The sequence below is a fragment of the Zosterops lateralis genome, assembly GCF_965231275.1.
Source record: "Zosterops lateralis genome assembly, chromosome: 1".
In the NCBI taxonomy this organism is placed as follows: domain Eukaryota; kingdom Metazoa; phylum Chordata; class Aves; order Passeriformes; family Zosteropidae; genus Zosterops; species Zosterops lateralis.
Window position 1 is genome coordinate 17,101,738 of NC_139762.1, and position 15,722 is coordinate 17,117,459.

At 36.1% G+C, this 15,722-nt stretch overlaps 1 protein-coding gene across 2 annotated transcripts in view; it reads left to right on the plus strand.

Annotated features, from left to right (window-relative positions):
• The window catches only part of MPP7 (MAGUK p55 scaffold protein 7), a 148,117-nt gene that overhangs the window by 98,808 nt on the left and 33,587 nt on the right, over positions 1-15,722 (plus strand). For both annotated transcript variants that reach the window (XM_083878449.1, XM_083878450.1), the window contains exons 7-11: positions 3,441-3,572; positions 11,528-11,609; positions 12,639-12,724; positions 14,509-14,583; positions 15,183-15,379. In XM_083878449.1, the coding sequence (XP_083734575.1) occupies positions 3,441-3,572; positions 11,528-11,609; positions 12,639-12,724; positions 14,509-14,583; positions 15,183-15,379 (572 nt within the window). The remainder of the gene's footprint in view (positions 1-3,440; positions 3,573-11,527; positions 11,610-12,638; positions 12,725-14,508; positions 14,584-15,182; positions 15,380-15,722) is intronic.

Consider the following 15,722-nt stretch of genomic DNA (forward strand, 5'->3'; position numbering starts at 1 on the left):
TTTTATAAGAGCAAAAATGTAATTAGTCTAGTTACGTGATACACATTTTTCAAAGTGTAAAACTGTTTTCATTAATAACATTCTCAATTTAAATAAACATTTAAAGTTTCAGAACAGTTTAAGAAAAAGAACTTAGAACATTTCCAATGTCAGATTTTCTTCATGTAAGTTGATAGTGTAAAATTTCAATTTATAAACTGTGAAATGATCAGTGATAGTTTTAATACAAAAAATACAGCACTAGTTATTAGACATTTCAGAGGTCCAATGGAAGTATTCATTTCCAGCTAGATCATGTCTAAGAATTTAGCTGAACATCAATATTTATATTTAGGTAGTGTGGGAGTTTGAATCATACCTTCTTTCAAGTTCTAAATACGGACCATGTTTACATTAGTGAATCATAAGCGTAGAACTTAGAGCTGAATTAAAATCTTTTTCTCCAGAGGTGCTTAAATATACATGACCCAAATCTCGTATCCTGTGTACATAGTTCTGAAGAGCTGTATATTTGAAAACAAAACCAAAGCATTAAAAAAAAAAATAAAAAGAAAAAAAGAGAGAGAATTGGTATGCACTTCTTGCAGTTTCCTGTGAGAGAGTTAAAAAATAAGTGTCATGGAAATGAATCGGTTCTTCACTTCTTATATACAAAAAGAGAACATTGGTATCTTTACATTCCTTTGTGCATTTGCTGCACAATAATTATGGGTAAATCTTGTTCGTCTTAGGATCCAAGTTTTATTACTTGGCACTTGAAATTTGTTTATTTTAAATAAAGTCCCAACCTTCTCTATACACATCTGGTCTGATACATATTTTTTAGAATATATTAATTGAACAGTACAAAGACTCTGCTGAAGATCTGTGCATACAGCAGTTTATTCTTGTGTTCAAAACATACAGAAGTGCTCTCAAGGGCAGATTGATCACTTCTAGTTGAACATGTTAAGTGAAATCAAAATGGCTTTTAAAGTTTTGTTTGCAGATTAGTTATTGCCCAAAGTCTATGCTGATGACTATTTCAGAGCAAATACAGTGGACAGAGAGTAGTGTGTTAAAAGAAGCAGCAATAGAAGACAAGAAGGAAAGAAATCTTAGCATGTTCACTGTACATCATAAACATGTTTGTGATGACAGTAACCCTTCTGAAAGCTTGACTGAGAAAAGACACATCGTTTCTGGCCTTCCTGCTCTTACCCGAAATATGTATCTTTGCACTGAGATAAAGTAGTGCTGGAGTTAGAGGAAAAGATTTTATATTGCTAACTGTAGTACGTTGTAGTTTAATATGGTTTTTGGGAGAAGAAAAGAATATGTTGATAAGTTCTAGTTGTTGTGAAGTTGAAGTGAAGAAAAGCATAATAAATACCAGGCATTGATTGGTATTGGTTTGTAGTGCTGGGAATGGATCATTGTTCTGTATGCAGTGTCCAGGCATGCCTGATCTGGCAGTCAGAGCAGGGAAGTGTCTTATTAACACTGGTGGCATAATTCAGTGTGGAAGTGGACAGAATTGGTTTTGCAAGTTTCATTGTCAGGTAGATTCTTTTGAACATTCTTTAAGTGTCTGCCTTTTACTCTGGAAATCATGCTTTATATTATTTTCATCTGTTTTCTCTATCTGCCTGATTGTTTTTAAACTGCAATATAGAACCTCATTAAATTGAACCAGTCCATGAATGTGCCCTAGCTTTATGTGGAAAAATTTAATTGCAGAAGACTAGTTTTAGAAGTCTTAACTGCAAGTAGTCTGAGGTAAAAGCAAACACAACATTTGTTTTAGCGTATCTTTGATATTTCACATACATCTTAGAGGACAGCATGTGATTGCAAGGCTTTTACATATGTAATGCATCACAATAAACATTTCCAGGAGGATCCATAATTGCTAGCCTGAGGTTTTTAGCTCAGATCTAAAGTAAAACTGATTGTTTGTTGGAGGGAGATGGTAATTTCTGATGGTAAGTAGTATAAATTCATAACCGTGTATTGGGAAGAAAACCAGAAATAATTAGTGTGTTGAAGTGTTTTTATTAAATTGTACAATGTGCATAAAGATTAGTAAAACAATAGTAATTTATGACAAAGCAGGCATGATCTTCCTGTGTGTTTGTTTTGTTGAAGCCCTAAGTTTAAATTTACGCTTCAGAATTTAAAATTACCATATGCTCTTTGCCTTTAGCTTTTGACATGGTAGCTTGTAGCATTGCCTGGAAGTTGTTTTTTGTTGTTAAAAGTTTCCTCCATTCAGAAAAAAAAAAAACAACCGGGAGCATAATGGAAGTGTCACGCTTTTTAAAAACAGTTGTATTATCCTTGAGAACATAGAGTTTCTCATCATTTGTGTACTCAGTCAAATACTGGCCACCTATTACTAAGTAGCAAGGAAACTAGCGTCAGATAAATGTAGCTGTTTTCTCTCCTTTATTAAGTAAGGCTCTTAAATAGTTGTGTATTAAGAGGAAACTGCTTGAAAACAAGCAGCAAAACAGCAGCTGGGATTATACATGTGGCTATTATTTGTGGTACAGTGTAGAGTTTTTACTGTATAAGCTGAAGTATTACTTAAACATTTTTCACCAGTGTACAGGGTATTACAAATAATGAAGACTTTTCAAAATAGAAAAGAACTTCACAAGTTCTGTATCTAGAAAAACCGTGAATTTTGTGTTATCACCAAGAATTTTTTTTGAGCCTTAGGAGAATGAGCTTTCTAATTTCCTGTGCCTTTCAAGATTCTTATTTCCTGGAAGTTCATAAATTATTTTATTTTTAAGATGGAACCTTTTGTCAATCTTTGTTAGGCTTTTCTTTGAAAAATATATATTTCAAGCTATGCATGAACTGAAGAAGCAATAGGGAATGAAAAGAGGCAAGAAAGACATGCAACAGGTGGTTGATAAGCACCTGCCTAAACCAAATTGCTTCAGTAGTATGTTCCTCAATCTCAGTTATGAATTCCGTAATAAATTAAAAATTCCTAAGATAATTTGAGGCTCACATGAAAGGAATCCACTAACCAGGTAAGCTTTCCGAACTTTCCTACTGTATCAAATAAACTTTTTACTTATTGAAAGTATAATTATTTATTTACTTTTGGAGACTAAGGCTTTCTCCTGTTTATAGTTCTTGTAATTTCAAGCTAAGCTAGCATGCAAAGCACATGGTGTTTTTGTGTGTATGAAGACACAGTTCTCCACCTACAGTTTACTAGTTGTGTACATTATATATAATGGAACATTCATTATATTATATATAATGAAACATTCTTTATGGAGTTGTTTCATCAATTTGAAATGAAGTAAAATTGTATGCAAGAATTATATTCAATCTGCTTGCATCACAGTAATAGAGTCAGGGTATGGATAATAACCTCTGCTTTCCCTTCCCTAAACTTTTCAGATGCCAAATAATATACTGACTGTTAATGTTTCTAGGCTTTGCTGTCTGTACATGATACTGTTGCTCAGAAGAACTATGATCCTGTCTTGCCCCCCATGCCTGATGATATTGATGAAGAAGAAGATTCAGTTAAAATAATTAGGCTCGTCAAAAACCGGGAACCATTGGTAGGTGACCCTGTCTTTTGGCTTGGGGTTTTGTGTTTGTGTGCAGGGTGGGGAGTGCTCAGATTTATGAATGTGAATGGGTGATATTAACTTGCAACGTGGATAGACAGACATTACACGTGATTATTCATAACATTAAGTAATACACTTGTGACTTCCATTCACAGTCATTATTAGTAAAGCATATGAAATTAATAATCATCAACAATGAATGATCATCATGGTGTTTGAGCATTATATATGTGGGCCAGTCTGAGCATTTAGATCAAATATATATTTGTCTTTTATCTTGATTTCAAATCATGAGCTTACTTTAAAATGTGAGACAGAGAATGAATCCCCAAAGAAGTCTTGACCTGTGTTGTGAACTGTGCCTGTAACCATTCATGTAAAAATACATGACCTTTCAATACACTGGGAAGAAAGCATGAAAACATATTTTAAAATGCTTGACTTGAAATCTGGGCAAATTTAAAATGTCTGTTGTTGTACTTTGCATTATGAATACTAGAAAGTTAATATCTTCATGGGGATATCTGGAAAAATGAATGGTCTAAACCTAGGTTGTATTACAAGAATATTAAAATGCTTTACTGATTTGGTTCTTTTTATTTGCTGTAGAGTGGGAGTCATCTTGTATAAAATTTAACTATGTTCTTTTTGTCCTGCAAACCAGTAAGAGCTTTGTTTTGTGTTATACTGAGTATTTGTTTTAATGGACAGCAATCCTGGAGAAATACCTACAAACTTACTTTAGAAGTAATGCTGTACTTGAGATGACAGTGGGAGAGAGCGGCTTCTGTTAGACTTACAGGGGTAGTTTGTTCCACATAGATATCTTACTATCACTCTAATTCCTGATGGATTTCTGGCATCAATAAACAAGAAATGAGTTTTCTTATTGACTGAATTTAGGTGCCCATGGGCACAATTACAGGTTTGACCATATGGAAAGTTCTTACTTTGTTTTAACATAATAATTTTTTCCCTCAAATATTTGAATAACAGCTTGAAGCATTTCATATATTTTTATCAAAGAAAGTATTTGAGAAAGTAAACAAGCTTGCTATAGGTTTAGTATCTGAAACATTATTCCTTCTGAAAGGAAGATTTGTGGAGATTTGAATACAGTATGAAATAAAGTCTAGTTGAGGAACCTATTTTTAGTGTTATTTATAACAAGATTGTCAGAAAAAGCTTAATAAAATCTTAATTTACATAATTTCATATTACAAAGATGATTTCTTACTAAGACTTAGGAGTTCAATACTATAAGTTAATAGTATCTCAAAGTAGATTGGATAATAGTAACTTGTAAAACATAACTTAGATATTTTCTGAAAACTTCTATGAAATATATACATTGTATATTGACGTTTAAGATTTCAAGCTCTCCTGAAGAAACCAGTTGCTTAAGCCAAAGCTATCCTTGGACTGTTCCTCAAATTCCACTCTTGCCTCCTCACTCTGGTGGGACATTGAGCTCTTCCTGTGTGTCTATTTAAGCCCAGCCTGCAGCTTGGCCCCACGCAGCTACTCACTCATTTCCCCCAGTGGGATGTGGGAGAGAATCAGAAGGATGAACATGAGAAAACTCGTGGGTTGGGACAGACAGTTCAATAGGTAAAGCAAAAGCTGTGTGTGCAAGCTAAGTGAAATGAGGAATTTGTTCACCACTTCCCCTAAGCAGGCAGGTGTTCAGCCATCCCTGGCACAGCAGGGCTCCATCCCTTGTAATTGTTTCCTGGGAAGATGAAAACCATCACTCCACACATCCCCCCTTCCTTTTTCTTCCCCCGGTTTTATTGCAGAGCATGACAGCACATGGTGTAGGATATCCCTCTGGTCAGGTGGGATTGGCTGTCCCAGTTCTGTCCTCTCCCAGCTCCTTGTGCATCCCCAGCCTCCTCACTTGTGGGGTGACAAGCAGAAAAGCCTTGACAGTGTGTAAGCACTGCTCAGCAGTAGTTAAATTATCCATGTGTTATCAATACTGTTTTCATCACAAATTTAAAACAAAGGAGCTACCATGAAGGAAATTAACCTTATCCCAGCCAAAACCTGTACACTCCCTTAAATCCACACTTGGCACAGCTCTTCAGTTACAGAGGTAACAGAGAAGGGATTTTAGATCTTTTACTAGACATGACAGCAGCCATGGAAAATATAAAACATGTGAGCAAACTAATTTCTTTAGTTTAAGATAGCTTTGTTTCTTTACCAGAGTGAAAACAGCCTTACAATTGAATCTGTTTTAGACCTTTTATTAGGAAGAGGTACAAGTGTACAAGTACTTGAGGGTGGGGAGCTCACAAGGACAATAAAGTCAAACTCCTCAGCAGTGAAAGATGCTAAAACACAGGGCAAAAAAACAGGTGTAACCCTGGGAGGTTTAGACTAAGAAGTAACAGAAGTAGTCCATTAGTTGGGAAGTCCAGCACTGGAACAGACTAACTGGATATGTGGAATCTCCAGCGTTTCTAAGGTTTTACTTTATCTGTGTAGGAAAACTGCATTTGTGATCTTTCCAGATCCTGAGCCTATCTTGATGTTTTATTTTTGTTAGAGAAGAACTTATGGTGAGTCCCGTTACTTGTTCTCCAAGGAGAGTTCATAGACTGTAGTGTCCCGCTCCTCTTCCATAATGCACCATCAATCCATTTTAACCTCATTCATGTTCACATCAAACATCAATTTCTTTGTGTCAGATTTATAGTGACTTATTATGACACCATCACCACAATATATAACAAACCTATTATTTGTGTCTTTGTCTTCTCTAGATTTTTTTCCCCTTTGGTGGGGGTGAGAAGAACCATGGATAGTAATTCAGATAAGGTCTTACCAAAATATAGCATGGCAGAATAACTGTAGACAGGCTTATACTATGTATGTTAGCTCTACTGTGTTTATGCTTCCCAAAGTTATTTTACTAAAGGAAGATACACCATGATCTATGTTTACTAAACTAATTATAATTTCATTTACTATTTATTTCCATGTCTTCTTAATGGCTTTTCCTTAAGAGCTTGCTCTGAAGTCTTGGATATTCTTAGTAGAAATCAAAGAGTCTCTACTTGTTCTGTTATTCCATTCACTCTTCTCCAGTCAAAAAGTCTGACTTCCAGTTGGAACATTGTATCGGGATTCTATTTTTAGAAGCAACTGAGATTGATATTGGAGGTACTATAAAATATTTTTACTGGGGTAGAGATTGTCTCATTTCTTGACTTCAAGATACTGAGCTCTTTGACCCTTTCTTCTACTCCAGACACGGAGTCATATTTTATTTGTACCCAAGCAGTAGAGATTGTTGTCCTGCAAAACCTTGAGATTTATGTCAGTTGCACACCCTGGACATTTTGAATTGCATTTCCTTTGGATGACTTTCAACAGTAATCACTATGAAGCAATTAGGCACTCTCTTAACTTCTTTGGAATATACTAGTGACCATTTTTATATAAAACTGCACCACGTTTCCTCTCGTACTCCTGTTCGTGCTTTTCTCTGAGTTAAGCACCTCACCAATGTTCTTAGCTGGGGTTAATAATTTATTAATGAGTCCTGAGTTCCAGGAGTAATTATTTCACAAGAGAGGAAACACATCGTTTGTAGGAGGGCCTTCTGTTTGCCAGATTTCATCAGTTCAGAAGTCAGTGCTGAACTTTGCCCCAGTTTTTTGAGAGAGGTGTTTTAAACTTTTTATTAATCCTTCTGCAGTATTGGATTTGGGGTTTTTTTAATGCTCTGTTAGCAAATGCAGTTCCAGCAGTGTCTCCTTCAAGCAAGGTGAAATTGTGTTAGAATGTTTTGTTTTAACAAAGAAATTTGGAACATCTCTGAAACTTACATAAAGAGTAGAAACATCTCTTTTCAGAGACAACCCAAAATTCACCTGCCTATGATTGGGTTTTTGTCAGAGAGCTTGGAGAGTTTTTATGTCCGCCTACCTGTCCAAGGCTTTTTCAGCCCCAGCCCTGTTCCTAGTTAGCGTTCCTGATATCCAAGATGAATAACCACACTACCAGGAGTTCAGTACCTGGGCTCCTACTACCTCTAGCTTCCAAATGTAATACTCTAGGTTCATTGCAGCTGTTACTCTGAATGGGATGCTTCTTAACATTACGATGGTTGTTTCTTTTTCAGAAAAATTCATTTCATATAGATCTGGTCATTTGAAACCTAACCTCTATGCCATGTCTATAGTCAAGAGAAAAATAGGCAGCTCCAGAGAATAACCCATGCCATCTGTTTAAGATTCCTGACTATGAAAGGAAGATTCAGTCTCCAGAGCTACAGAAGTAGCCTGGACACCTAAATTGAACAATATATTTACCTGATTTCAATAGCTGAACTTGGTTGAAATGAATTTTGGTAATTTAAAGGAGTCATTTATGTGTTCTGTCCATGCAGATGCAACAGCTTTCACTTACCTCGCACTCTTAGTCCCTGTAGCTCAGTTCACAATAGCAGATGAACCTAGCTGTTTATTTGGTGGGATTCATTTGGATGTAGGGCTAGCTTTAGTCTACATGTAAGTGGACATCAACTTTTAAATAACTCCTCACTGTAAGGTAGGTAATATACTTGGATTTGCACTTTCAATAGAGAATGAATTAAAGTGGGGCCTATTGAAGTATTTATTTGCAATTGTCACCTGCATGTGCTTTTTTTTAACAGAGAGGTATGCAACAATATTACTAATACTTCAAATTCTCTTATTAGTACTTTATTTTACAGGCTAGTTTTTCTTTCTTTAAAAATAAAGACTTTAAATGTTTATATTCTGGAACCAGCAGATAAATAGATAAACTAATAAAGGTCACATCTATGAAACCCTGAACAGTGCTTTCCCATGAGTGGTACTATGTTAAAAATGGGGGGGGGGGGGGGGGGAAGTCAACTAAAAAACAGTGAAAGAGCCTTGCTGAAGGAGCTTGTAGTATTTTTAGTGCTTTTGTATGGTATACCTTTAAGCATTTTCTCAGTCTGATCACCATATGGCTCCCAAACTCCTTATTTTTCCCTTTAGAAGTATTTTAAACTGAGCTATGCTATTACATCTGTATATGTCTCATTTAGGGTAACTTACACTTTTGGCTCACAACACCGAAAATATTTTCCAGCTCTCAAGGTCCAGTCTAACCTTCTTCCATTTTTAAAGCTCTAAATGAGGAGCTGCACTGCACATGTAACTGAAAGTACTGGAGCTGAACATCTTATAAGAAGAATTTTTTGCCAGATTATATATACCTCATAGTTTAAGCAGGGTTGGCAGCAGTACAAGAGAAGCTGCTTTTTCAGAATATCAGCTCTTCAGGTTTTCAGAAAGAAATCCACTTGTTTTTTATGATTTAAGAGTTCTAAATTGTGAGGAAAGTGGAATTTATAGAACCCTCTTTTTCATTTGTGTACTAAAGGTACAAATACATAAACTCAAGTAGTGTTTTACATGGACCTGCCCATTCACTTTGCATTTGCCGCAGAGGAGATATTGACAGTGAGCAAACTTGGGTTAAGTAATTTTCAAAGTAATTTTGGACTTGTTTTTGTCCTTTGTATGAAAATTCCAATTTACCTATTATCTTCGTGGGGCATCTTTCAGATCAGTTAATCTGTGCTAGGAAAATTCATTTTTTGCCAGTAGTGATAATCACATAGAGCATGAAGTGACTGTTCCACTTGGACAAGAGCCTTATTGTTACTTCCAGATGCTGTCTGGGTCAATAGTGTGGTCTTTGATTACTCACAGTTTTTTTTTCTAGCATCTGTCTATAAAGCCTGGCGAAGTGAAGTACCACTTTCCAGACATCACCGTGGGGCTGGGGTAGTGGGTGATCACAGGGGAGGCCTGTTAGTCATTGCTTGCCTTTTGAATTTGGTGGCATTTCATGGTGTTGGCTTCTAGGTAAAGGGCATTAAGCCTTTCTGATAAAGGCTTTTTCCGTGATTAATTAGGAGAGCCTGTTTTGTATGGACAGCGTAGTGGAACTGTCCTGTATTTGTATTTGCCTCTAGCATCCCAATGCTGCTTTTTTTCTTTTTGATGGATATATATTTTTAAAAAAAATTTAAAAGTTTTTTACTTTAAAATAGGTAAAATTTTCCAGGTATTATTATAAACTTCAAATTAGTAGCTGTTGCTGCAAGGTCAGAACTTAACACTGACATATAAACTAGGGGGCTTAAGGCTGTTTAATATATTGCCAATGGTATGCAATTCTTTTTGCACCGAAGTCTAGTAATGATTTTTTTAAGTGAGATTAGCTGCAGCTAAATCTGTATTTTTGAAACTCTCAGACTAATTTGAAACTGTAATGCAAACAAGTGCATGCTGATATAATTGCATAATTAGCAAAACATAAAAATAAGGCCGGCAAATTGCAGAATTAGTTTACTTATAGATAGAATTTCATACTAATAAAATTAGAATGTAAATGAAATGCACAAACATAGCACATCAGTTTTGCTTTGGAGCACTGTCTGCTGTTGAAGATTCAGCCAAACTGAATGGTGACTGTTTTAATTTTTCTCTATTTGCAATAAATGCAACTTGCATATAAAAATATAAATTAATATCCTATTTTTTGTCTTTGTGACTTGTGCTATATTTCCATCTTAGAGGTAGAGTGAAACAAGATTATTTACAGTCAGTGAAATTGCTAACTGTAGAAAAATCTCAGCTGTTATTTGTATAATTTTCAGGTTTATGTTCATGAAACACTTAAAAATTGAAGTAGAGATAAATATGATGTTCATGTTTATTCTAAACAAATATAGCAAGGTAGCAATAAAAGCCATTAAATTATTCAAGGAACTTCCTTAAAAAGTACTTATTTACTTACTCACTTACTCCAAGCACAACACTTCTCTGATGGAAGGAAATTTTAACCAGTGATGGCAGAGTGCACATAGCACTCAGAGGTGAAGTAGTACTGTTAATTCACTAATCGCAAATATGGAAATTTTCAGAAAGTTGACTTGCCTGACAGAGTCATTAACATCTCTGTTGATTAACAAACTTAGAGCTATTGCAGGTAGCTAATTAGATTAATATGGGAAAGTAACCATGTGCAGTTAAAAACCTGATGGACAAGGCGTGCTTTTTTTCCTGTTGTTTTTTAAAAATACTGGATCAAGTAACCTTTTAGAGGGTGATTTTACCTGGTTAAAATCCCCATTGCTGTTCTGTCTCCCAGAACAAGACCAGCATTTCATCTTTCAATCCCCCAGTTCTGCCTGAAAGGACTGACACTGCAGCTGGGGCAGCAGGTCTGCACCTCTGCTTCCCTTTTCACTTGGCACTGCTGCTGCCTGCTGCTTCCCCATCACCTTGTGCCTCTTTTCAGTGCACCCTCACAGTTCTTGTTACAAAGGCATTTTTCTCATCTAGACAGCTGTTCATTGGAAATTTAACTACAAAATGTCATTTTACCTCAGTGCCCTGTGCTGTCTATGTGTAATGTATGAAAACAGCCATGACTAACACAGGAAATATTCCCTTCCTCTGCATTTCTGTCCTGTTAGTGTTCGAGGTGAGCCCCAACATTCAGGGGTACTTCTCAAATATATGTTTATTTATTGGTAACACTGTAAAGGAAAAGGGTGCACAGCCAGTTCTGAGCATCAAGTGCAACAATTATGAAAAGCAAACTTTTTTCCATCATTGTCCTTTTTTCTTTAAAAATGTGTACTTGCAGAATGCATGAGTTACTTCTGATGGAAAAAGAAGACACATTTAATAAGAGGACAGAAATAGAGCAACATATTTTGTATATTCTTTTCATAAGCAAGTATAATTTCTGGCCTAATCACATATTAATACGTCAGCTTTTTGCAGTTCTGTGTAGCAAATGTTTTTTAGTGTAGAGTATTAAAATTATGCTGAGATTAACTAAATAACTTTCTTTTTTTTTTTTTTTCTTTTTTTTTTTTTTTTTTTTTTTTACCCAAGGGAGCTACTATTAAAAGGGATGAACATACTGGAGCAATTGTAGTGGCCAGGATAATGCGTGGAGGAGCTGCAGATAGAAGTGGTAAGGTGCTGCTGTTTGGCACTAGCCATTCAAGAGCTCAGAACAAGATGAAATAAAATAGTGTATTTTGTAGAAATTAAATACATCACAATCACAAATATAAGTATTTGGGCTCTGGATGATTTTCCAAAGTGGTATTTCAGTACTGCTGAAAGTATGCTGATTTTTCCCCCAGTTCACTTGCAGCAAGGTATCTTTGAGTTAGTGGATACAGAGGGTTTGTTTCAAATTGCTGACATCCCTTTATAAATCATAGAATATGCTGAGTTGGAAGGGACTCATCAAGATCATCAAGTCCTATTCCTGTCCCTGTGCCAAACACCCCAAGAATCACAGCATGATGGCATATGCCAACCTGCTGATGGAGGAACTTGGGGTGCTGACTTTATTTTGTATTAGGACATCTGTTTGGAGTTTCAGCTGGTAGTTCTCAAAATAACAGCACATCCTTGTTTCGTTTGGGATGCTCAGTGTCTGCAAAAACTTAGGAAAGAAGTCCTGAATCATACATTAAGGTGTCTCTTTTCACTGAAGAAAATGTAGTACAGCTGTGTTTCACTCTTAGATGCAGTAATGGAGTAAATCTAGAGACAGATAGATAGATAGATAGATAGATAGATAGATAGATAGATTAGCAAGTTTTTGTGCCACAAATTAGCACTCCCAGCCTAAGTGCTCTTTGCACTACTTGCAGCTGTGTAGCAGTAAGAAAGTAGTATGAGAAGAAAAAGAATTGGCACAGATATTTTTCAGACATCTGCATGAAAGTCTGGAAAAGTTGTAGAGAAGGTGGTACTAATTTTTAGGAGGAAGCCAGGGAGGTGGATTAACCAACCACCTTATCAAATTTGTCTGAGAGACAGTAGCTGTTACGTTCACCACATACATTCCTGTTTTTAACTTAGAGCTTAAAGTGTGTGAAAATTGGAGCTTAATGTATATGAACAAGGGAGAAACGAGCAGAATGTTAATGGCAGTTTTTGTGTAATACATAGCTACAGTTTCACAACTTCTCTTTTTCTTCTGTAGGGCTTATTCATGTTGGTGATGAGCTGAGGGAAGTCAATGGGATTCCCGTAGATGATAAAAAGCCTGAAGAAATAATACACATTTTGGTAAATACCAAACATTTTAAAATAAATTTAGGAGACTCAAGAAAAAGTAACGAGACTTACGATTTCTACTGTATTTCTTAGAAAAATGTATATTCTACTATAATGGCTTTTCCTCCAGTGCCATAATTTACAAATCTGTCATTTCTCATAGAGTGATTTTCCATGCATTACATATATATGCAATTATAGATTACTTGTAAGGAGTTAAATACAGTAATACTGCCATAAATATGTTGCAGACTTTAGTTTATAATCTACAATTTTTAAGGCCCCCTGTGATCTGTTGAATTCAAACTATGTATTCATTAATAACTCATTGTCACTGCATATGACAATTAATTAATAGTACAAGTACTAGGTAGACAGCATAACTGATCTATGGAGATACTCTCTGACATTGATATGCAGTATATAGCCATGTATGTTATTCTGTCTGCTCTCTTCTAAACTACACAGTCTCTAAAGCCAGCCTGATTTCTCATTATTGAAACATTATTGCAAATTAAGTAAATTGGACATTTTCAGAAATATTTAATATTTTTACATCAAAGAAATTGATGAGGGTTTTGACAGCTCTGTTATTCATGCTGTAGGCATTTCTATATGCATAAATACCTTGCTGTCCTGCTGAATTGAGCAGCTGTCTCACAGTTTTGATTCAGTAACCAAGGTCATTCAAGTGCTAGCCTGCTGATACTCATTCTTGCTTTATGGTTTCGTGTTCCCTACAGAACCATAGTTTCCTTCAGAAATTAATATTTTAAAATGTCTAGAAACAAAATACCACTAGAAAAGGTGTGAACAATTTTCCCATTTACCTTTTTGAGGTACAGTATAAACATCAAAAGTTGGTTAGAGCTTGTTTCAAAAGTAACAAAATTATTGAATCCAGTCCTACAGCGGGTGAAATAAGACCTTGGCTGCTGCCTGTCAAACTGTGAGCCTTGGATCGCAGACATGCCGGCAGAAGAATGTCTCGCTTGGTAGTGGACAGGCCTGTTTCCATTTTGCTTAAATCATTGGCTGTCTGTTGCACTCTGCTCATTTTATGAAACTTGTCGGCTGCATGCAGTAGTAGCAGAGCCTCCAACTGATTAGCACTTCCTTCAATAGCAAAGTGTCACTGAGGCAGTGGGGATATACTGTGGTTAATAACTAAAATGCAGCCAGACACACTTTAACTGGGATATAGGGAAAGATGAATGGATGAGGTGGTTGATGATGGCTAACTTGTTTTAAGATTTATAGTGGATGGGTTTTTTTCCATTCAGTACACGTAGTCTATTCAAATGTGTTTTTCTTTTCTAGTTACTTAAAGTTGCCAAGTGAATAAATCCCCCCCCCCCCAATCACTCTATTTGATAAATATGGCACAAGCCTGTTTGAATTTTTCTATTTTTTTTTTAATGAAATGTTAGTTCTATTTTTCCAGGGATGTCCAAACTGTGCCAGGAGTCCAGCAGTTGCTTCTAATATACATTTAAGCTGTAGCATTTTCCTATGCCTTCAGTACAGAAGTGGGTCCTCTGAACCATGCAGGTCTCAGTTTTTAACAGTCCATCTGCCCCAGTAGAGAAGCAAATAAACCCAAGCATTTTGAGTGGATATTTTAATTTTTGCAATACAAGGTTTGGTAAAGCAAAGCTGTCCAACTCCAGAGATCATGCTTGGGAGAGGATACTCATTATATTCTTTTAAATTCATTTGTGTTCCCATATCTTCTAAGATTTCTTTGGAATGTATAGCTTAATTCTCAGTGCATTTTCTTTTCAAATGTTCACCAGGCTCAGTCTCAAGGAGCCATTACATTTAAAATTATACCCAGTGTGAAGGAAGAAATGCCAATGAAGGAAGGCAAGGTAAGCAAAACTATTTCAGAAGCCATTGCAGTAACTGTTATGCTGAGGATGTGTATTCTTTGTTTGGATGACAGAACCAAGAATGTGATTTATACCTGTGGACTCAGCTTTTGTAACATGACAGTATATAGCACACTGTACACTTCGGTACACAGCTGCTGAATTTATGAGTGGGTGTAACATGGCTCTCGAGCCTTAACTCTCAGCAGTGTAGTTGACAGGTAATCTTCCACCTTCTACAAGGATCTGGCTTGGTTCCAAGTACTCCTTCCATCCTTCACTAGGTAGAAGACACTTGATGGCATCTTGGTTCAACAATGTCTTCTCATCTGTTGCTCATATGGGCACACTGGGCACCTGCTAAGTCCTGTTTGCCTTGAGTCACTGAGCCTTTGCTCCATTGAGACTGCAGGTGCAGAAGCAATGAGTTGAACATTCCCATATAAACTTCCAATTCTAGACATCCATAAGGATGTTTTCCAGCAGTAAATATTTACATTATTTAGTGCAGTGGTTTTGAACAGTAGAAACAGAGAAGGAAGATACTTTTGGATTGCATTTAATATTTGATTCTAAAGATCAAACATTGTTTGTTTCAGATGTTTATCAGAGCCTTATTTGACTATGATCCTAATGAAGATAAAGCAATTCCTTGTAAAGAAGCTGGACTTGCCTTCAGAAAAGGAGATATCCTCCAGATCATGAGCCAGGATGATGCAACCTGGTGGCAAGCCAAACATGAAGGTGATGCCAATCCCAGAGCAGGCTTGATCCCTTCAAAGCATTTCCAGGAGAGGTGAGCTACTGGGAATAGTTCCATTATTTTTTGCAGTAAGGGAAGAGACTTATTGCTGAGTTGTTAAGTTTGCATAGTTGGCATGTGTAATGCTCATAGATTACATGGGTACAATAAATGTGCATTTGCAGCAGGACAACTGAACTTGGAAACATGTTGCTGAAATACTGTGGATTTCCATATTTCTCTGGCTTGAATTAATAATGACAAAAACTGATAGGATATCACTGATCCAGACTGAAAGAAAAAACATATGGAAAATAGCACATCAGTATCTGCATTCACATTGATGTACTATACAGGAATAAGAACTGCAGCAGGTTTTGGAGAGCTTACAAAAATT